The 24,028-nt window shown below is 45.0% G+C and overlaps 2 protein-coding genes across 5 annotated transcripts in view; one reads left to right on the forward strand and one right to left on the reverse strand.

Annotated features, from left to right (window-relative positions):
- The window catches only part of DRC9 (dynein regulatory complex subunit 9), a 115,745-nt gene extending 115,146 nt beyond the window's left edge, over positions 1–599 (reverse strand). For 2 of the 3 annotated variants that reach the window (XM_077290164.1, XM_077290165.1), the window contains exon 1: positions 358–494. The gene's annotated coding sequence lies outside the window, so the exon portion shown is untranslated. Of the gene's footprint in view, positions 1–357 lie in introns of all 3 variants that reach the window. The other variant, XM_077290166.1, reaches the window with a different exon arrangement.
- Positions 584–10,424, forward strand: RPL35A (ribosomal protein L35a). 2 transcript variants are annotated; one of them, XM_077290168.1, is made up of 5 exons: positions 584–673; positions 2,631–2,670; positions 2,755–2,907; positions 4,277–4,421; positions 10,370–10,424. In XM_077290168.1, the coding sequence occupies exons 2-5, from the start codon at positions 2,660–2,662 to the stop codon at positions 10,391–10,393; spliced, it is 333 nt and encodes a 110-aa protein (XP_077146283.1). In that variant the 5' UTR covers positions 584–673; positions 2,631–2,659; the 3' UTR covers positions 10,394–10,424. The 2 variants fall into 2 exon arrangements, with proteins under 2 accessions (XP_077146283.1, XP_077146282.1); XM_077290167.1 differs by lacking the exon at positions 584–673 and adding an exon at positions 1,373–1,424.
- The last annotated feature ends 13,604 nt before the right edge of the window (positions 10,425–24,028 follow it).

Consider the following 24,028-nt stretch of genomic DNA (forward strand, 5'->3'; position numbering starts at 1 on the left):
GACAGAAAGGCCACGTGCACACTAGCAGTAATTGGTCAGTATTTTACCTCAGTGTCTGTAAGCCAAAACCAGGAGTGGAACAATTAGAGGAAAAGTATAATAGAAACATATGCACCACTTCTGCATTTATCACCCACTCCTGGTTCTGGCTTACAAATACTGAGGTAGAATACTGACCAAATCCTGATAGTGTGAATGCGGCCACAAGCGCAGGGAATCTGAGCCATGCGATGCGCCATCTCTGTGTGCTGCGGCACTATCCGTCCGCTACATGACAGGGCGCACTGTGAGGGTTGGACGTCATGTGTAGCGCTATAAAGAGGTAACTAATACACCGCGGTGCTGCATCTGCCTTACCAGCTCGATACTCCGGTAAGTTACAGATGGCGTCTAAATGTGGCTTTGCGTTTCCATGGACACCAAAGCTCCGCCCCCAGGGGCCTTTTTTGTGCTACTCGTTGATTGCCTGTTTTGTTTTACCTCTATGTGCTGTCCGGTTCCCGGTGTACTGACACTCGCTACACGGCGTCCGTGAGTATAATCGCTGGATACACAGAGTTCCGTGTATATTCCGCCCAGGCAATAGTAAAGACACCTAGTAGAGGGCGCTTCGCATTTCCCAGCGTGCAGCGCGTCTTGACTTCCTTTCCCTCCATCTTGGATTCCGGTGCGGGTGAGCGGAGCTGAGTGTCTGATGCAGGTTGCGGGGTTCGGGCTGTGGAGGCCTCTTGTGCTCGGAATATCGGGCCGGACGTGTAGTGCGGGCGCTGCTCCGTGACCTGCGGGGTGTGGCGGGGCTGTGCGCGGGGGGATGGCAGCGATATCGGCCGGATTGTGCGGCCCCGGGGACTTGTCAGTGTCTGCCGCACTATGTGCAGGACGTGGCCGGTCGCTACGGTGTGGGAGCGGGGTTCCCGGCGTGTCCTGCCTGCAGCGCTGCCCTGACCGCCCGTACGCCGCTGCCTTCATGGTATGTCCATATGGGCTCCAGGGGCTAAAGGGTTACTGCAGCTTTACGAGGGGGTCCCACCTGGTAATCGGTGGGGGCTGCTGGAGATGGCCACGTACCCACCAGTGATGTGTGGGGTCAGGCCGCAGCAGCTCGTAGTGTGCGGCCCACTGATGTCCATGTGTGGATATGGCTGCTCACCCCAGGGTGCTGAAGGGTCCGGCTGCTATCCCAGGGGTCCGGCTGCTGTCTCAGGGGTCCGGCTGCTGTCTCAGGGGTCCGGCTGCTGTCTCAGGGGTCCGGCTGCTGTCTCAGGGGTCCGGCTGCTGTCTCAGGGGTCCGGCTGCTGTCTCAGGGGTCCGGCTGCTGTCTCAGGGGTCCGGCTGCTATCTCAGGGGTCCGGCGCTTGTAGAGCCTGATCATGGACGTGGTTGGGAAATGCCTGAGTTTCCAGGTGGCTGCATGCTGTCCGTGAGTGAGTACATTCTAAGTTTCCTGGGTAGAAAGATGTCACTGCTGAGAGGTTCCGATCGCCCCCCGAATACTCGCATCCCCTGTGCTCTAGGTTAGGAAATCCCAGTATTCCCCATAATCTGCCGCTCCTATTGTTCCTCCTGGAAACTTGTGACTAAACTAAAAAACTACCCCGTCAGCTACTAACACCCCAACCTCAATGTATTCACATTTCTAGAAGAAAACACCGGCCTGTGCCAAATAATTTATTGGAGAACAGCATTTCCTCCAGCTGTCGGCCTAATGAACGGCTTTTGTCCTGACTCCCCCAGTTATGGATGGGGAGGGTGGGTGTCCTTCCTGTCTATGGGGAGAGCAGAGTAAACCACTGTGGGTTATCTGCCAGCAGAACGCAGGGATCTGGTGGTGAAATCCTTCTATCTCCCACCTACCCTGAGGCCTGCGATACCTTAGGTGGGGGGTTAGATGCCTTTTCCTCCTGCCGGTCACAGCCAGGGCTTATCTGATGGAATATGATGAATACTTGGTCTGTGTGGCTTATACTGTATTCATCATATGAAATAGCGAATGTCCTTCTTCAATGACAGCAGGTGATGAGTGTAATGCCCAGTGTTATAAGGCTATGCTCTAACACGGCGTTTGGTGCTGCAGTACCAGTTTTAGAAATCTCAAGCACAAAGGGGTTTTTTTTACTGGCTGAATATGAGAACTGCAACACTTTTAAAATCCTCAGCATGTCCCTTCTTAGCGTTTTTTCACCCATAGAAAGCAGAGTGTGCTGTAAAAAAAGAGCAGCAAACAGATGTTACTGCATTTTGTTAATAAAACTGTCTGTACTGTGGACAAATCGCACATTTAATCTGCAGCAAAACCTGTGCCATCTTTACTGCCAAGAGAGCAGGTTTTGGCTGAAGGAAAAAAAAAAGCTGCAAAAACCTCTGCGTGTGAACATCACCTAAACCTACTCGGCTAATATCCAACATGTGCCAAAGCTGTGACTGTGATACTTGTATTGTGATCGGTCATATGTAGTTTAGCAGGTCAGTATCATTCATAATCTCTTAGGCTAATTTTTGTGGCAGCCTTACATCTTTAGTAAAGTCTCTGGAACTTGTAGCCTACATATAAGTGGACAGAATCCCTGTAGCTGTATGAGTGATGGAGTTGATTTTCTCACTTCTGACCACCTCCTTGTGTTTCCTTGCAGTACTCCCTGCATCTGGATACGATCTCAAAATGCCTGGCAGGTAAGCTAGTAAAGTCTCCTGTGCTATCCCAATGGTCTGGTCTCTGCAGATGCCTAATCTGTGTATCATTTCCCCCTATACCAGATTGTGGTGCAAAGCAATCTTTGCTGGCTACAAGAGAGGCCTCCGAAACCAGAGGGAGCACACAGCCCTCCTGAAGATTGAAGGGGTCTACGCCAGAGATGAGACAGATTTCTACTTGGGCAAGAAATGCGCCTATGTATACAAAGCAAAAAAGTAAGTGTTTCATCTCTCCAGGGGTGAATTGTGCCAACGTTAGCAGAGTTCCCACTCCTACGTGACACTCCAGGATCTACCCTCCAATGGTTTTTGTGCGGTAGTTACCTGATACCCGATTCTCAGTAGTTGCTTAGTACATTTTCTGCACTGACTTCTCGGTGTGCCGGTGATTGTAACACAAGTCTATCACAAGAGACAGCTGCAAGGGAAGATGGCAGCAGTCTAAGGCTATATGCACACGTTGCAGATTTGCCTCTGGAATTTTTTGTGCGGATTCTGCATCTCTTGGCAGAAAACGCAGGTGCGGATTTGATGCGTTTTTTTACCCCTGCGGATTTCTATAATGGAATGGGTACAAAAACGCTGCAGATCCGCACAAAAGAAGTGACATGCTCCTTCTTTTAATCCACAGCTTTTCCGTTTGGAATTTTTCTCACCATTAGCACAGCATTTTTTTTTCCATTGGTTTACATTGTACTGTAAATCGCTTGCGGATCTGCAGCGTTTCTGCATGTTAAAAATAACGCTGTGGATCTGCAGTAAATCTGCAACGTGTGCACATAGCCTAAAAGCCCCACATACATGTTAGACTAATGGCAGCCAGGATTGACTGGCATTCTGTGTGTGGGTCCCTGATTGGTGGGGGGCGGATTTTGATCGGGCATGTCCACTCTAATTTAATCTCGGCATTATGCCACCGCCAGACATGTCTGGTGACGGCTCTTATAGAGTACATTGGAGCACTCATCCGAACAAGGACACGTGTTGGCTTATTTTGCTCCAAAATAATAGTGCATGCCGTTAGTAAATCTGGAGCTTCTCTTAAGTAATATCCCCTTTTCTGTGCACTTTTCAAACCAAACCAGTGGGGTGTAAATTCCAAAAGAATTTTAATGCATTTTGCTTGATTTTCCCTAACTTATTAATAAGCATGAAGGTTTGTTACCATGACTAAGGACAGTTCCATGTCCGAAACGCTCCTTTTTTTCCTTTTAGTACAATGTTTTTAATGTACCTGGAACCTTTTTAGCAATACTAATACATTATTGCCTTTTTTTATCCAAACATCTGAGTACCTTAGTTTACTTTATGAAGATTTGTTACCCTATTGGTTTAACACAGTAATATGTTACTCAGTGGCAGCAAATGTTGTGTTCTCTTGTTGGCAATACTTTCTAATTCCGGGTGAAGTTTTTGATTGCAGGAACACAATTCTCAGTGACGATAAAATCCAATTACTGTGATTCCATTTTCTTTAGAGGAATTGTTCTTTGAAAAACAAATATTATTTGAGACTCTACCATTGTTTCTCATCTCTCCGGTGCCCCTTTTTAATATGGTTTTCCTCTTGTGATTTTTCTTCTAGCAAAACAGTAACACCAGGAGGCAAACCAAATAAAACTCGTGTGATCTGGGGTAAGGTGACCAGAGCTCATGGCAACAGTGGCATGGTGCGTGCCAAGTTTCGCTCAAACCTGCCGGCCAAGGCGATGGGACACAGAATCCGCGTGGTGAGTACAAGCCATGAACTTAAAAGGCTGAGGCATTTTCTTGTGCGTCTTTATAGGTTTCTTAGTATATGGTTTATGGTGTCGTGCTCATGTTGCGTCTTGTCACTTGTAAACCTCTAGTTGCTTTGCTTTAAAATACACAAATGGCAAATGTACATACATACTTACAACAAACCTGTTGCCAGGTTTGGCTGATATGAGATACGGCCATCACCTTTCAGCCCTCACGTGCGGCATTCTATAATGCTGTACATCTGCTCCCTACCCGACCTGAAAGAGAAGAAAAAGATTTTATTACTCACCTGCAGGGCGGTCAGGTCCGAGGGGTGTCACTGGTCTTGGTCCAGCTCCTCCCTCTTTGAAATGCTGTCCTTCTTGCTTCGTGAGGATGATGCGTCCCTACGTCATCCACACCGTCTCCACAGTATTGCGCTCCTGCGCAGGCGTACTTTTCTGCCCTGTTGAGGGCAGAGTAAAGTACTGCAGTGCTCTGGGCCTCTTTGACCTTTACCAGCGCCTGCGCTGGAGTGTGTAGACTGTGGATGACGTAACCTTTTTTTAATTTCTCGCGCGCTGTATGGTAACCTCAGTCTGGTCCGATGGGCCTGGTTTCGGATCCTTCCCCTCCGGCAGCTGCTCGCAGTCTTTCTTTAATTGATGTGGATGACGCCTCGTCGTCCATCCACATCGCTGTGCGACATCTCGTGCCTGTGCAGAAATATTGCATCTCGTGTCTGTGCAGTATGCTTTGCCCAACTGCGAGCAAAGCTGAAAAACAGAAATGTGCATGCACCGCACATGCATTTCCAGTATGTGAGCTGGAAATGCTTGTGCAGTGCATGCGCCCTTCTGTTTATCGGCTTTGCCTGCAGTTGGGCAAAGCATACTGTGCACAAGATGTTGCACCGCGAATGTGGATCGACATCCATTTCAACTAAAGAATGAGGATGGAGAGGCCCAAAGCAACACCCATCGGAACAAGACGATTTCCATACAGCACAGGAGGAATTAAAAATGTTTTTTGGGAACATAGCCTAATGGGCAACTCATCTACCGACTCCGAGCCCTAACCGACCACTTCTGCTGATGATTCAGCTGCTCAGCATCAACAGAGCAGCTCTTCTGCCTCCAGACCTCTCTGTTGATGGGATGCGACTGCAGACGTCATGCTGATTGACTGCCGACTCCCAGCAATTAGCCACTGCTCTGTGTGACGTCGGCAGAAGCTGCTGAATCGCCAGCAAGCAAACTGCAGAGATTGGCAGTGGGCACAACAGGCAGGTAGTTAACGTCTTGGCCTGTAAGTTCTTAGGCCCGTGGTGAGAAAAAATGGTCCTGGATAACTACTTTTAACTAGTTGCTATGGCCATTTTTATTGTTTACGTTAATGGTGTGTTAACCACCACTCATGCAAGGTTTACCAATCAGAATTCAATGTAACTAGTCTGCAGAGCAGCTTGCTCACCGGAGGAGTCCAGCACATCTATCTGAAATCCTACAGCCAGTGCCTGATACATTCTGCCCAAGCCATATGTAGCATGTAGCTGTTGGTCCCTTTAATTTACCTTTTGTGAGATAAATTCAGCAGCCTGATTTTTGGCTGGTAATGTCACCGCCTGTGCTAGTGCTCCCCTATTTGCTATAAATCTAGAACTGATGATCTTTCCTTCGAATTTCTAATTCCACATGACATGACTAGCCAAAAAATAGCGTGCGAAAGGGCTGTTAGACGGCTGTATAAATTGGACCGCCATGCACAGACTGACCGGTAGCTCTCCCAACCCAGGTGCGATGGCTTCATATATTTCTATACTGCTGTCACGTTTTGGATCGGCAGACCCGCGGCCAATCCAGGCATTGCTGTCCAATCTCAGTACGATTTTTACAGCCATCTGACTGCGTCCTAAAAGGGTTGTGTCCTTTTTTGTTTTTACTTTAGTGGTGCTACATGAGTAAAGCCCCCGTCACACTAAGCGAGATCGCTAGCGAGATCGCTAGCGAGATCGCTAGCGAGATCGCTAGCGAGATCGCTAGCGAGATCGCTGCTGAGTCACAAGTTTCGTGATGCAACAGCGACCTCAGTAGCTATCTCGCTTTGTGTGACACGTAGCAGCGACCAGGCCCCTGCTGTGAGATCGCTGGTCGTGTCGGAATGGCCTGGACCTTTTTTTGATCGTTGAGGTCCCACTGGGTAGCACACAGCGCTGTGTTTGACACCTTACCAACGACCTCGTTGACGACTCAGACACTGAATCGTCATAATAGCTCCCATGTGACATCATTGTACAGGTCGCTACAGGTCGCTGGTGAGATGTCAAACAGTGAGATCGCAGCTGCGATCGTGTAAGATCTCACTGTTTGACATCTCACCAGCGACCACATAGCGACGCAGCAACGATCCCTGACAGGTCGTATCGTTGTCGGGATCGCTTTAGCGTCGCTAAAGGCCCCGTCTCACATAGCGAGATCGCTAGCGAGATCGCTGCTGAGTCACAAGTTTTGTGACGCAACAGCGACCTCCATAGCGATCTCGCTATGTGTGACACGTACCAGCGATCAGGCCCCTGCTGCGAGATCGCTGGTCGTGTCGGAATGGCCTGGACCTTTTTTTGGTCGTTGAGGCCCCGCTGACATTGCTGAATCGGTGTGTGTGACACCGATCCAGCGATGTCTTCACTGGTAACCAGGGTAAACATCGGGTTACTAAGCGCAGGGCCGCGCTTAGTAACCCGATGTTTACCCTGGTTACCAGCGTAAATGTAAAAAAAAACAAACAGTACATACTCGCCTTCTGATGTCCGTCAGGTCCCTTGCCGTCTGCTTCCTGCTCTCACTGACTCCCGGCCGTACAGTGAGAAGTGAGAGCACAGCAGTGACGTCACCGCTGCGCTCTGCTCTCACTGTACGGCCGGATCTCAGTCAGAGCAGGAAGCAGACGGCAAGGGACACCGAAAGGCGAGTATGTAGTGTTTGTTTTTTTTGGTAACCAGGGTAAACATCGGGTTACTAAGCGCGGCCCTGCGCTTAGTAACCCGATGTTTACCCTGGTTACCCGGGTGCTGCAGGGGGACTTCGGCATCGTTGAAGACAGTTTCAACGATGCCGAAGTCGTTCCCCTGATCGTTGGTCGCTGGGGAGAGCGGTCTGTGTGACAGCTCCCCAGCGACCACACAGCGACTTACCAACGATCACGGCCAGGTCGTATCGCTGGTCGTGATCGTTGGTAAATCGCTAAGTGAGACGGGGCCTTAAGTGAGACGGGGCCTTTAGTTCCTGTGGAAAGTAATAGGTGAATGTATTGTGCTTATGTTGACTCTTTCGGAACAAGGACGATACTTGTAATAGTTCAAATAGTTGTGAGTCCTCAAAAGGGGATCCCGCTTGTCAACACTGAATTTGCATGAGAGTATTATATTTTGTCTTTAAAGGGCCACTGTCACCCCCTCCAGCCGTTATAAAGTAAAAGAGCCACCTTGTGCAGCAGTAATGCTGCATTCTAACAAGGTGGCTCTTTTAGTTTTTGATTCAGTTAATCCCTCAATAAAGCGTTTTAAAGTTTGCCACAAATACCTGACTTTGTACCTGGAGGCGGTCCGAAGCCTCCTCTATGAATCTCCCAACTGCCGTCACTCTTCTCTTCAGGGGCGATGGTCGCCGCCCCCTTCGTGCTGTTTCTTCTTAAATCCGGCGCTGTGCGTGCCTGCCTGGGGCAGGCGCAGTCTTCATTGTCAGTCACAGCTCAGATGCAGGGTGCCTGACTGCGCCTGTGCGGGCAGTGCGGCCGCCCTGTTACTGAATCCCCGCCCCGCACTGTTATTAATTATGCACAGTGCGGGGCTGGGGTTCCTGGGCATGCGCACTGCGCTGTTCAGGCGCTCCCCCATCTCGGACGCTCCCCCGCCTTCCAGCATTGTTATTTGCGGCTGCCTCATTACAAACGCTGGTGAGGATTAGTGTATATTGCGGCACCCTGCGTCTGAGCTGTGACTGACAATGAAGACTGCGCCTGCCCCAGGCAGGCACGCACAGCGCAGGCGCCGGATTTAAGAAGCAACAGCGCGAAGGGGGCGGCGACCATCGCCCCTGAAGAGAAGAGTGACGGCAGTTGGGAGATTCATAGAGGAGGCTTCGGACCGCCTCCAGGTACAAAGTCAGGTATTTGTGGCAAACTTTAAAACGCTTTATTGAGGGATTAACTGAATCAAAAACTAAAAGAGCCACCTTGTTAGAATGCAGCATTACTGCTGCACAAGGTGGCTCTTTTACTTTATAACGGCTGGAGGGGGTGACAGTGGCCCTTTAAGTGACACCCTTATCTCCTTAGCGATGAGCTCACAGACTGACACATTACCGTACCTCATTTTGCAGTCAACCATGTTCTGTGAGACAAAGGCTGTAGAAGCCAAACTGTTAAACACATTCAATGAAACCATGGTGTAAACATTTGTTGCCAACAATACATGGTTTAACCCCTTAATGGCAGCCAATACGTCTTTTAACTGACCTGAGATATAAGAGAATAGCCTCCCCATACAGGTGACAATCCAGCAGCTGTTTGCTGTCCACTATAGCTGACAACTTGCTGTATCAGCCACGTTTGTGTTTGCACCATCCAAATCTGTTTAACCCCTTAGATGCTGCTGTCAATAATGATTACATCATATAAATGGTTAACAGTGTGTGGGCTTCCTGTTTATCCCAGTTGGTGCCCTCAGATCATGATATTGTGGTCCTGATGTTTGCGGTGACAATTCACAGCCAAATAGCGGCCTTAGAGTCTGCCGGTTGCTGTAGCCTGTTCAGAAGTTAGAGGCATTTAGGTGGTAAAAATACACATTTTCATTTCTGTCATGTCACTTTGCATTAATTCCTGATACTCACCTGAAGGGTTAATAAACTACCAGACTGCATTTTTCAATATGTCAGGGGGTGCTGTTTTTAAAATGGTATCACTTTTGGAGGTTTCCCAATATATGGGACCCCTAAGGGCACTTCAAGCCTGGATAGGTCCCTAAAAAAATACATTTTGTAAATTTCCTTGAAAAAATGAAAAATTGCTGCTACATTTTTAAACCTCCTAAAATGCTAACAAAATAAAATAACATTTTACAAATGATGCTGAGGTAAAGCCGACATGTGGGAAATGTTATTTATTAATGTTTTGCTGTGGTATCACCATCTGAATTAAAGGGATAATCATTCAAAGTTTGAAAATTGCTAATTTTTTAACATTTTTCTCAAATTTCTTTTATGTTTTGTGTTTATTTATAAAAAAATATCAACCTAAATTTACCATTATCATAAAGTATAATGTGCCACGAAAAAACAGTCTCAAAATCACAGGGATTTGTTGAAGCTTTCTATAGTTACTACCACCTAAAGTAACACTGGTCAGATTTAAAAAATGTGGCTCCGTCACTAAGGCTACGTTCACATTAGCGTTCGGCGCCGCAGCGTCGGGCGCCGCAGCGTCGCCGCAAGCGTCGGGCGCCCCTATATTTAACATGGGGGCGCATTGACATGCGTTGTGCTGCGTTTTGCGACGCATGGCCGCAAGCGTTGGGCGCAGAGAACGCAACAAGTTGCATTTTTTTTGCGTTCATCTTTCGGCAAAAAAGGACGCATGCGTCGCAAAACGCAGCGTTTTAGCGTGCGTTTTGTTGCGGTTTTGTTTGCGTTGTACGTTGCGTCGCCGACGCAGCGGCGCACAATGCAAATGTGAACGTAGCCTAAGGGGTTAAAAAATCCTCTCATTCCCATTGTTATCTATAATCTACACTTCATCAAAAAATTTACTAAATTTCTATATTATCCTAAATTGACGCATTCCTTGACTATGAAAAGTAAAATTGTTCTCTTCCAGTTTTGTCAGATGTTTGGATGAAGATTAAGTCAAACTGTAAAAAAATATTTGCAGTTCTAATGTTTGTGTTCTCTCTTTTTTGCAGATGTTGTACCCTTCAAGGATCTAAACATTCTGTATAAATAAATGAACATTCTGGATCTTTTTTTATGTCGGAAGTTTTTGTCACTCTCTCAGCTGATGAATGGTTATGACTGTAATAAGTGGTGCGAATATGTGCGGTGATGAGTGGGAATTGTATTCCTGCCCGTGTCTACAGAATTGTGTAAACTCTATGTAAAAAATCCTCTGGGTATCTGTCATGGTTATGTGCAATCAAGTGACCACTTCACCACCTTGGGATTTTGCTTTTTCTTTTTTTGCCCCCCTTCTTCCCAGAGCCATAACTTTATTTTTCCGTCAATGTGGCCATGTGAGGGCTTGTTTTTGCGGGATGAGTTGTACTTTTGAAAGACACCATTGGTTTTACTATATCATGTACTGGAAAATGTGGGAAAAAATTCCAAATGCGGTGAAATTGCAAAAGTACAATTACACAATTGTTTTGTGGGGTTTTTTTTAATATATAACCATGTTCGCTAAAGCTGGCCTGCCATTATGATAAGTGGTGAAAAAAATCCAAATTCAATTTTCCAAGACCCTTAGCATCTCGATTCTTTTTTTTTTTTTTTTTTTGGTGATCTGGGGCTGGGTGAGAGCTTATTTTTTTTTTTTTGAGCGCAGAGCAGATGTTTTTATTGATACTATTTTGGGGTAGATACAATCTTTTGATCGCCTGTTGTTGCAGTGTTGCGGCAACCCAATAAAAAACCACGTAGTTCTGGCATTTTTATGCCTATTACCGATCAGATCGGCTTTTATATTTTTATCGGGCGTTTCTGAACGTAGTTCAAATCCCACCAAGCACAACATCTGCAAGGAGTTTGTATGCTCTCCCATGTGTGCGTGGGTTTCCTCCTACACTGATGGCATCAGGGCGCTGCCCTGATAGGTATCCATGGTTATGGCCACTAGCAACTAACTGTCACTGTACGAGTGGTTGTAACCATGGATACCTAAGCTACTGCAATTCCTGCACATGGGGTAAGCGACATAGCTTATCAGAAGAACTATACTACATTTCTAATTGGAGGTATTTGCTATTATTGTATTCTCCTACATATTGGGATAGGCTCTTGGAGATGGGAATACCCCTTTATCCTTTGATCAAAATCAGACTTGTCTGTGATTTTGTGTAGATTACTTGTACAAGTTCTGTTTGAGATAATCACAGATGGAATTCTTATGAGAAAAACTAATCTCTGAGCCATAAAAGTGTCATGTATTTTGATGAGGCCGGTAATTGCAGTCCGATCTCTGAGCAGTCTGTATAAGCCCTAATACTTTTACACCTTTACTGGAATCTTCTCATGAAAGGAGTTCACTATGTGGGCAAAACTCATGGAGGGCCCAAATCTTTACACGAGCGCAGCATGACTCCCACTAGGAATTGGGGTTTGTGTTTAACACTTGTTTGTTTTTTTTATGATCACTTCATCCTGCAACAATAATGTTTATAAGTGCAGTATCGTTAAATGGAAAATGCCATCCAATCTGCAGGCTCCATGTTATGGAGCAGGGGAGCAGAGCAGACTGCTAACACTATCAGAAATAATTCAGTAATAATCTGTGCTTTAGTCATTTAATCCTCTACTCTCTGACCAGTGGGTGGTCCCAACAGTGATTGCTTGCTATCCATGTATACATTCCTATACACAGCCAGCTGTCAGTCACTGATGGAACCACCTAATCCCAGAAAGAGGACAGGATTAAATGCTGAAAACGGGTTATTCTGAATCTTTTCTTGTAGAACAATGTAACAATCTACTCAGCGCCCCCTGCTCTATAATGAGGAATACAGATTTTTCTTTAACCCCTTTCTGACATTGGAAGTCATTGGAATACGTCCACGCGCTCTGGGCCTTATGGGACGGATTATTGCGTCCAAGCGATCGTGTGTGCACATAGGCTGTGCGCACACGATTGCCGCTGGGTATCAGCGGATTCTGACAGCTGACACCCATCACTAAGTGCCAGGAGCGGTCCCGCACTGCTCCCAGCATTCCCAGGGCAGGCAGAGGGATGACAGCCCCTCTGCCCTTGGATCGGAGACCTCATGGGGTCCCAGTCGTTGCCATGGTGATCCGATGTCATCATGACGATATCTGGGTCACCAGAGCTAGGAAAGTTGCTAGATCAGGTTCAGTGCATGATCAACAACTTTCCCTGTCCGTGCAGAGCTGACAGTTTTCATAGCACAGGGATCCTGCTACATCCCCTTGCTGAACAAGTGATCGCCCTGCAAAAATGATAGTCCCATAGTGGGGCAAAGTATAAAAAAAAATTGTGTGTGTGTATGTATATATATATATATATTTTATTAGTATATTAGTACCCATTAAGAATTTTTTGTATGACATTATATAACAATATAATACAATATTATAACAATATAAGTACACGTATGGTATTGCCACATCCAGAACGACTTGATCTATAAAACTGTCCTACTAGTTAGCCCGTTTAGTGAACACCATAAAAAAGGCTAAAAACAATTCTTTATCATACAGCTGAAGCAAAAAGTGGAATTAAACGCTATCAAAAATACAGATATAAATAAATATGGCACCACTGAAAACGTAATCTTGTCCCGCAAAAAAACAAGCCGCCATACAGTGGGAAAATAAAGTTATAGCTGTCAGAATAAATCGATGCAAAAATAATTTTGTTCTCTATAAAATTGTTATTGTGTACAAGTGCCAAAGCATAAAAAAGTTATAAATGAGCTATCGCTGTAATCGTACTGACCCAAAGAATAAAGCTGCCTTATCAATTCCCCCCCCCCCCCCCAAAAAAAAAAAAAAAAAAACCTGAATTGCTCGTTTTTGTTCATTTTGCTTCTCAAAAATCGAAATGGAAAGCAATCAATAAATGTATTGTCTGAAAATGATATCAATAAAAACGTCAACGTGCACCACAAAAATAACAAGCCATCACATGACTCTGGGCCAAAAATGGAAAAATTATAGCTTTCAAAACATGGTGATGCAAAAACTAGTTTCCGCAATAAAAAGCGACTTTTTAGGCCATGTGCACACGTAGGTTCGGGTCCCTGCGGGTTCTCCGGCAGCTGATTTGATAAATCTGCAGGGCAAAACCGCTGCGGTTATCCCTGCAGATTTATCACGTTTTGTCTTGCGGTTTCCGCTGCGGGTTTTGGTTTTACTATTGATGCTGCATATGCAGCATCAATAGTAATGTTAAAAATAAAAAATAAAAATGGTTTATACTCACTCTCTGACATCCCGATCTCCTCGGCGCTGCACGCGGCGGTCCGTTTCCAAAGATGCTGTGCGAGAAGGACCTTCGTGACGTCACGGTTATGTGACCGCGACGTCACCGTAGGTCCTGCTCGCACAGCAAACCTGAGACCGGACGTCCGCGTGCAGCGCTGAGAGGTGAGTATAGCATTATTTTTTATTTTAATTCTTTTTTTTTTTTTTTTTTTACCACAAATATGGTTCCCAGGGCCTGCAGGAGAGTCTCCTCTCCTCCACCCCGGGTACCATCTGCACATGATCCGCTTACTTCCCGCAATGTGGGCACAGCCCTATGCGGGAAGTAAGCGGATCAATGCATTCTTATGGGTGCAGAATCGCTGCGATTCTGCACAAAGAAGTGACATGCTGCGGGTTGTAAACCGCTGCGTTTCTGCGCGGTTTTTCCCGCAGCATGTGCACAGCGGTTTGCGGTTTCCCATTGGTTTACATGTTTACTGTAAACGCAATGGAAACTGCTGCGGACCCGCAGCATAAAAATCGCCGTGGTAAAAACCGCAACGTGTGCACATAGCCTTAGGGTATGTGCACATGTTGCGGATTTCCTGTGGATCCGCAGTGTTTTTTGCGGTGCAGAAACGCTGTAGATCCGCAAGTGATTTACAGTACAATATAAATCAATGTGAAAAAAAAAAAACGCTGTGCTGATGGTGCGGAAAATTCCATGCTGAAACGCTGCGGATTAAAAAGAGCATGTCACTTCTTTTTTGGCAGATCTGCAGCGTTTTTGTACCCATTCCATTATAGAAATCCACAGGGGTAAAAAACGCAGCAAATCCGCTCCTGTGTTTTCTGCCAAGAGATGCAGAATCCGCACCAGAAATTCCTAAGCCTAACGTGTGCACATAGCCTTAGTGTGTGACAGCAGCCAAACATAAAAACCCAATATAAATCTGGTATCTACAGGTCCTTCTCAAAAAATTAGCATATAGTGTTAAATTTCATTATTTACCATAATGTAATGATTACAATTAAACTTTCATATATTATAGATTCATTATCCACCAACTGAAATTTGTCAGGTCTTTTATTGTTTTAATACTGATGATTTTGGCCTACAACTCCTGATAACCCAAAAAACCTGTCTCAATAAATTAGCATATTTCACCCGTCCAATCAAATAAAAGTGTTTTTTAATAACAAACAAAAAAAACATCAAATAATAATGTTCAGTTATGCACTCAATACTTGGTCGGGAATCCTTTGGCAGAAATGACTGCTTCAATGCGGCGTGGCATGGAGGCAATCAGCCTGTGACACTGCTGAGATGTTATGGAGGCCCAGGATGCTTCAATAGCGGCCTTAAGCTCATCCAGAGTGTTGGGTCTTGCGTCTCTCAACTTTCTCTTCACAATATCCCACAGATTCTCTATGGGGTTCAGGTCAGGAGAGTTGGCAGGCCAATTGAGCACAGTAATACCATGGTCAGTAAACCATTTACCAGTGGTTTTGGCACTGTGAGCAGGTGCCAGGTCGTGCTGAAAAATGAAATCTTCATCTCCATAAAGCATTTCAGCCGATGGAAGCATGAAGTGCTCCAAAATCTCCTGATAGCTAGCTGCATTGACCCTGCCCTTGATGAAACACAGTGGACCAACACCAGCAGCTGACATGGCACCCCACACCATCACTGACTGTGGGTACTTGACACTGGACTTCAGGCATTTTGGCATTTCCTTCTCCCCAGTCTTCCTCCAGTCTCTGGCACCTTGATTTCCGAATGACATGCAAAATTTGCTTTCATCAGAAAAAAGTACTTGGGACCCCTTAGCAACAGTCCAGTGCTGCTTCTCTGTAGCCCAGGTCAGGCGCTTCTGCCGCTGTTTATGGTTCAAAAGTGGCTTTACCTGGGGAATGCGGCACCTGTAGCCCATTTCCTGCACACGCCTGTGCACGGTGGCTCTGGATGTTTCCACACCAGACTCAGTCCACTGCTTCCTCAGGTTCCCCAAGGTCTGGAATCGGTCCTTCTCCACAATCTTCCTCAGGGTCCGGTCACCTCTTCTCGTTGTACAGCGTTTTCTGCCACATTGTTTCCTTCCAACAGACTTACCATTGAGGTGCCTTGATACAGCACTCTGGGAACAGCCTATTTGTTGAGAAATTTCTTTCTGGGTCTTACCCTCTTGCTTGAGGGTGTCAATGATGGCCTTCTTGACATCTGTCAGGTCGCTAGTCTTACCCATGATGGGGGTTTTGAGTAATGAACCAGGCAGGGAGTTTTTAAAAGCCTCAGGTATCTTTTGCATGTGTTTAGAGTTAATTAGTTGATTCAGAAGATTAGGGTAATAGGTCGTTTAGAGAACCTTTTCTTGATATGCTAATTTATTGAGACAGGTTTTTTGGGTTATCAGGAGTTGTATGCCAAAATCATCAGTATTAAAACAATAAAAGACCTGACAAATTTCAGTTGGTGGATAATGAATCTATAATATATGAAAGTTTAATTGTAATCATTACATTATGGTAAATAATGAAATTTAACACTATATGCTAATTTTTTGAGAAGGACCTGTATGTAATCGCACTGATCTGAAGAATAAAGTCGCTTAATCACTTATACCGCATGAGGAACGGCATTAAAAAATTAAACCAATTCTTCACTGGCTGTTGATTTTTTTTTTTTTTTTTTCATTCTGCCTCCCAAAGATCGTAGTAAGGCTCGGTGCACATTTATCCTGCACTAAGCGCTTACACCGGGGTTTCTGTGTAAATATCTGAAATGCGTGATTCAGACTGAACCTCTGGGGAAAGATTCCTATAATGAGGCAGATGGAGGCAGTGTGGACGACATCTGACCTGTGATCTGGTGGTGTCCGTCTTCTTAGGATTGCATAAAAGTGCCATCGGCCACAGTTTTGTGCACTTCTGAAAAGAACACTGCTGAATAGAGGCCAGACAGAGTCCAAAGTAATTCTGCTGTCTCATAGTGAATGGATCCCCCGGGGGATTCATCTGAGTCATTTCACTCAGAGATTTAGATGGAAACCCCAATGTAAGTGCTCAGCGTTGAGACTGATAACTGTGATCCCAAGCGTTATGTAAAATGTTCACAATAAAAACTTCAACTCAATCCACAAAGAAAAAGCAAGCCATCACTCAGATCTGCCATCTGTTAATGGAAATACAGGGGACTTCCACATTACTGTTAGCACAAAGGCTCTGGAAAAGCAAAATGGCTCCTCACCTGCCAAAAGAATTTCAGCAAATTCTCCGCTTCCAAATGCCCCCTCCCTTCTGAGCCCCAGTGCGCCTAAACCACATATAGCACCCACGTTTGGCATTTCTGGAGCGATGAGAGCCTGCCTAACTTGCGGGTTTATGCCTCCAGAAGCATGGGCTGGGCATAACGTACTGGTCCCTACAGCGTACTGGTCATTACAACGGTAGTTTGCAATTTTTACTCGCAACATTCATTGCTGCTTGTTTCTGGAAAATGTCAATGATCACTGCACCCCTAGATGAAATCTTTTGGGAGTGCAGTTTGTAAAATGAGTTCACATTTAGGGGGTTTCTGTTGTTCTGGCCCCTCAGGGGCTCTGCCAATGTGACATGGCACCCTCAACCCATTCCAGCAATATCTGAGCCCCAATATGGCGCCTCTTCCCTTCTGAATATTGCACTGTGCCTCAAACCTGAACGAGTGGTCTAAAAGAGTACAGAAATGTTGCTTTTAGAAAAGTTAAAGTATTTTTTATTGGATAAACATGGTAAAAGTGTTACTACATACAAATAGGTGCCCGCACTCATGTACAAAAAACATACACAGCATGCACAGTACAAAGACACCGCTACCCAATGTTACTCAATGTGGCTGACTTGGTGCCCTACCTGTAGCAATCTCCAAAAGTATATGTAGAACGCGGGCGGAATGGTGTATGTACAGAGTGTATGAAATTCGCTCTGTGACGCACAAATCAATGGATAACCTGTACAGCATGGAGGTCTACCATGACATCACACATAGGGTACAATATGCTCTCCTTAAATGTACACCATGGCTCCTAAGGGTGATGAGCAGATTGCAAAAAAAATATGAAGCTCTCAGGAGGAGGAACAGAGTATGGTTGTGAAGATTCAATATCATAGAAGACCCCTGCCAGAGCTATAGATGGCAAGATGTAAAACCCAAAATGTGAGTGCTTTTCGATTATTGCATGGATGACCCAATGTATGACACCATGTAATAAGGTATATGCACTGTGGCATGGGTAAATCAGTATTGGTATACACAGTGTGGCTGGACGTACCAAGTGAATAGAGTTTATATAGGATGACTGTGCATGAAGCATTCAAGTCAGCCAAATCAGTGACTACATGGAGGCTAAGCTAGGGGAGCAACATGTAGAGTACCTGGGTGGTCCGGTGTGTCCCCGAGGCACGTTTCGGAGTGAGTGCGGAGGGGGGGAGAATACATTTTTATTTTTATTTTTTTTCAATTTTTTTTTTAATTTTTATTACCTTTCTTAAAGCAATGTTTCCATACTCTTTAAGACTACTCGTTTCTTTTTTTTTTTTCTCTTCCAACAATATTTTCATCCGAATGGTCTGCCATTCATATGTCCATTAGCAGATTGATAACAGACGCAATATTTCCTCTACTAGGGATTTCGCTGGATAGAGGTATCTATAACCTGTACATAACCTCTTTCTCATGTACAGCACCATGGAATTAATGGTGCTATATAAATAATAATAATTCTGCATTTTCAGTGGGTGTTCTTTAACTGCCTCAAAAGTAGTATTCCCCCACATATGGGTTATCTGGAGAAATTGTATGGTGCCATTTCCCCTGTTACCCTTATGAAAATGCAAAATTTGGGGCCAAAATAACATTTTTGTGGGGAATTTTTTTTTTTTTTTTCACGGCTCAACTTTATAAACTTCTGTGAAGCACCTGAGGGTTCAATGTGCTCACCATACATCTAGATCAGTTCTATGAGGGGTCTAGTTTCCAAAATGGGGTCACTTGTGGGGGGTTTCCACTATTTAGGTACATCAGGAGCTCTCAAAATGCAACATGGTGTCTGCCAATTGTTCCAGCAAAATGAGAAATCGCTGGTCAACTTTTAACCCTTATAACTTCCTAACAAAAAAAAAATGTTGGTTCCAACATTGTGCTGATGTAAATTAGACATGTGAGAAATGTGACTTATTAACTTTTTCGTGTGATGTCTGTGATTTAAGAGCATGAAAATTCAAAATGTTAAAATTGCGAAATTTTTCGCCAAATTTCCATTTTTTTTTCGCAAATAAACACAAGTCATATCAAGGAAATGTTACCACTAACATGAAGTACAATGTGTCACAAAAAAGTCTCACAATCACCGGGATCCTTTGAAGCGTTCTAGAGTTATAACCAAATAAAGTGACAGTGGTCAGAATTGTAAAAATTGGCCTGATCATTAATGTGCAAATTACCTTCGCCTTTGGGGCTAAAGGGGTTAAAGAACCTGGATGGCTGACAGAGGGACTGTAGAATGTAAGCCCTTAAAGGCAGGGTCCTCGCCCCTCTGTATCAGTCTGTGATAGTTTGCTTACTATAAGTGATATCTGTAACTTTTATGTAACCCCTTCTCATGTACAGCACCATGGAATCAATTGTGCTGTATGAATAAATAATAGAGGGTACATGACATAGGATAATTCAAAATGTACAAAATACTGTAGTTCTTTGCAGTATTCCTGTTTGTCCACCAGGTGGCACCTGTGTACCGCACAGTCCTCGCATGACCTGGTTTTTCTTACCAAATATTTGGACTCCGTCTATCCAGTGTTTGCACGTCACCTACCAGCAGGACTGTGCACAGTAACCTACACTGTCAGGTCGGCGCCGTTATACTGAATAAAATAATACCTGGTGATGAAATCCGTCTTGTGGTTGTTGTTTAATCTTTATTTTCAGTTAATGATATGCTGGTGCTCGGGCTTCCTGTGGGTGGTGCTCTGCTGACATATTCTCAGTGAACCGACTGCAAATAGAAATAGGTATGTGGTAAAGACACTGCTATGTGATGAATGGCCTATGGCTGTATCAAAAGGAAAACACCTTATCTTGCTGTGATGAGTGGGGGGCAGCGGCGCGGTATCCACCGCTTGTCGTATGGCACTGGATAACCGTGTCTATACCACATACCTATTTCTATTTGCAGTCGGTTTACTGAGGAAGGTCTGATTGGCCGAAACGTTTGTATGTATAATTTTTTACTACAACACATGGATCATTAATACAACTTATGCAATTTCCTGTGTGCCAAGTTTACTCTACGGCTATGTGCACACGTTGCAGATTTGACCGTGGAATTTTCTGTGCAGATTCTGCATTTCTTGGCAGAAAACGCAGGTCAGAATCTGCACCTTTTTTTGGTATGTGCACACGTTGCAGATTTTTATGCAGATTTCTATTATGGAATGGGTGCAGAAACGCAGCAGATCTGCACAAAGAATTGACATGGTCCTTTTTTGAACCTGTTGCGTTTTCCGTGGAGATTTTTCCGCACCATCAGCACAGCATTTTTTTTTTTGCCATTGATTTACATTGTAGTGTAAATCACTTGCAGATCTGCAGCGTTTCTGTGCGGGAAAAAAAGCTGCAGATCTGCAGGAAATCTGCAACGTGTGCACATACCCTACTAGTCCAGCACGGTTTGGGAACCTACTTGCGCACCAGATAGCAGTTGTACTTACGTCTAAATATATTTACTGCTTACTAGTGTTGAGCGATACCGTCCGATACTTGAAAGTATCGGTATCGGAAAGTATCGGCCGATACCGGCAAAGTATCGGATCCAATCCGATACCGATACCCGATACCAATACAAGTCAATGGGATTCAAGTATCGGACGGTATCCCTGATGGTTCCCAGGGTCTGAAGGAGAGGAAACTCTCCTTCAGGCCCTGGGATCCATATTAATGTGTAAAAGAGAGAATTAAAATAAAAAATATTGCTATACTCACCTCTCCGACGCAGCCTGCACCTTACCGAGGGAAGCGGCAGCGTTCTTTGTTTAAAATTCGCGCTTTTCTTTCCTTACGTGAAGTCCCGGCTTTGTGATTGGTTGCGTCGCAGTCACATGGGCGACGCAACCAATCACAGCAAGCCGTGACGTAATTTCAGGTCCTTAAGGATTTTAAAATTACGTCCCGGCTTTGTGATTGGTTGCGTCGCAGTCACATGGGCGACGCAACCAATCACAAGCCGTGACGTCACGGGAGGCTGGACACGCGCGCATTTTAAAATGCGCGCTTGTCCAGCCTCCCGTGACGTCCCGGCTTGTGATTGGTTGCGTCGCCCATGTGACTGCGACGCAACCAATCACAAGCCGGGACTTCACGTAAAGGAAAGAAAAGCGCAAATTTTAAACAAAGAACGCTGCCGCTTCCCTCGGTAAGGTGCAGGCTGCGTCGGAGAGGTGAGTATAGCAATATTTTTTATTTTAATTCTCTCTTTTACACATTTTTACATTAATGTTGTTTCGATACCGATACCCGATACCACAAAAGTATCGGATCTCGGTATCGGAATTCCGATACAGCAAATATCGGCCGATACCCGATACTTGCGGTATCGGAATGCTCAACACTGCTGCTTACATATTCATCCTTTAAGGCTTATGACTGGTCACTGATCCCTCACTGACCTGCCCCCTACTTTACATACTGCATATCTTATTGTTTGAAAAAATAAAAAAAAATTACATTCATCATGAAGTCGGCAGCGCCTGCGATGTAGCATGATCGCATCTATAATAACTATATTTTCTTTTGATTTTGTCATATTTTTTTCTCAAGAAATTTCTTAATGAAAATGGTGCCTGTGCAGTAGCATCATTCGGAATGCGAAAGATGCTACTGCTCATGTTCCGCCAGTTTGCTAGAGAAAATAAACAATTTGGCTCCATCAAAATGGCAGTGGTGCCTGCGCAGTAGCATCTGTTGGCGATCCGATAGATGCAGATGTTGTCCTTAGTGGGGCTCCAGCAAGGCTGCTGTGCTATCCACTGCGCCACCGTCCTGCCCATGCTACTACTGCCATCTTTATTGAGCCAAATCTTTTTTTTCTGTAGCAAAATGGCGGAGCATGCGCAGTAGCATCTATTGCATTCCGAATTATGCTACTGTACAAGCACAGCCGCCGGCGCCATTTTGATTAAGAATTTTTTTTCTCAAGAAATTTATGACAATAACATGAAAATATGCCTATTATAGATCCAATCATGCTACAGCGCTGACATGAATATAATTTTTATTTTTTCAAATAATAAGATATACAGTATGTAAACTAGGGGTCAGGTCAGTGAGGGATCGGTGACCTGTCAGAAGCCATACAGATGAATATGTAAGCAGAGAACCATATGAAGACCCCCCCACAGGCCGCCCCAGAGCACAAGCATATCATTAACTGAAAATATTAACAACCACAAGACGGATTTCATCACCCAAGATATCATTATAATCAGTATAACAGCTCCGACCTGACACTGTCTGTAGGTTACTGAGCACAATCCTGCTGACAGGTTCCCTTTAACTATAGGAGAGCTCAGCAGGGTACATACAGTGACACTGTATATGGTGCTGTGTCTGACTATACGATACCGTGCAAAAGCTATAGGCAAACAGGAAAAAAATGCTGCAAGGAATTCTTTCAAAAATAGAAATATTAAGTTAATTTTTATCATAACTAGATGTAAAGTGAGATCTAAAATCGATCTTTAGTGTAATCTCCTTTTGACTCCAAAAGCAGCATTAAAGCATTGATTCTTCTAGGTCCACTTGCACAGTCAATAATTTTTTTAGAATTACAGTCCCATGTATAAGTAACCAATTATACCAACCAGGTTATCTCAGCAATAAATGCTACTTGAGGGATCCTTAGCAGATAAGTAATCATATGATCAAGAGATTTTAGTAGCATATTATTTTTAAACTGGATTACGCTAAATATGGATTAAGAAAGGTCTGCGCAAGGGAAATCACTAATCCTCAGGTTCTCTGAGCTGTGTATAATGACAGCACAGCCATGATGGATGAATCTGTTGCAGAACTCAGCACCTCCATCTACTGCTCTGATGCCGGACAACCTGGAACCGACAAAGCCCAAATGCTAATGTGATGTCAGTGTGCGTGGTAATTACTAAATTAATGGTCTTTGGAATAATATACACTGCTCAAAAATATAATCACTGAATGAAATATTCCAGTTGTAAATCTTTATTCATTACATAGTAGAATGTGTTGAGAACAATAAAACCTAAAAATTATCAACGTAATTCACAACTAATATCCCACGGAGGTCTGGATTTGGAATGATGCTCAAAATCAAAGTGGAAAATTAAGTTACAGGCTGATCCAACTTCAGTGGAAATGTTTCAAGACAAGGAAATGATGCTCAGTAGTGTGTGTGGCCTCCACGTGCCTGTGTGACCTCCCTACAATGCCTGGGTATGCTCCTGATGAGGCGGCGGATGGTCTCCTGAGGGATCTCCTCCCAGAACTGGACTAAAGCATCCACCAACTCCTGGACAGTCTGTGGTGCAACGTGATGTTGGTGGATGGTGCGAGACATGATGTCCCAGATGTGTTCAATCGGATTCAAGTCTGGGGAACGGGCAGGCCAGTCCATAGCTTCAATGCCTTCATCTTGCAAGAACTGCTGAAACACTCCAGCCACATGAGGTCTGGCATTGTCCTGCATTAGGAGGAACCCAGAGCCAACCACACCAGCATATGGTCTCACAAGGGGTCTGAGGATTTCATCTCGGTACCTAATGACAGGCTACCTCTGGCAAGCACATGGAAGGCTGTGCGGCCCTCCAAATAAATGCCACCCCACACCATTACTGACCCGCCGCTGTCATGCTGAAGGATGTTGCAGGCAGCAGATCACTCTCCACGGTGTCTCCAGATTCTGCCAAGTCTGTCACATGTGCTCATTGTGAACCTGCTTTCATCTGTGAAGAGCACAGGGCGCCAGCGGCGAATTTGCCAATCCTGGTGTTCTATGGCAAGTGCCAAGCGTCCTGCACGGTGTTGGGCTGTGAGCACAACCCCCATCTGTGGACGCCGGGCACTCAGACCATTCTCATGGAGTCGGTTTCTAACCGTTTGTGCAGACACATGCACATTTGTTGCCTGCTGGATATCATTTTGCAGGGCTCTGGCAGTGCTCCTCCTGTTCCTCCTTGCACAAAGGCTGAGGTTGCGGTTCTGCTGCTGGGTCGTTGCCCTCCTATGGCCCCCTCCACGTCTCCTGGTGTACTGGCCTGTCTCCTGGTAGCGCCTCCAGCCTCTGGACACTACGCTGACAGACACCGCAAACCTTGCCACAGCTCGCATTGATGTGCCATCCTGGATGAGCTGCAGTACC

This window comes from Ranitomeya variabilis, chromosome 2 (genome assembly GCF_051348905.1).
Source record: "Ranitomeya variabilis isolate aRanVar5 chromosome 2, aRanVar5.hap1, whole genome shotgun sequence".
NCBI lineage: Eukaryota > Metazoa > Chordata > Amphibia > Anura > Dendrobatidae > Ranitomeya > Ranitomeya variabilis.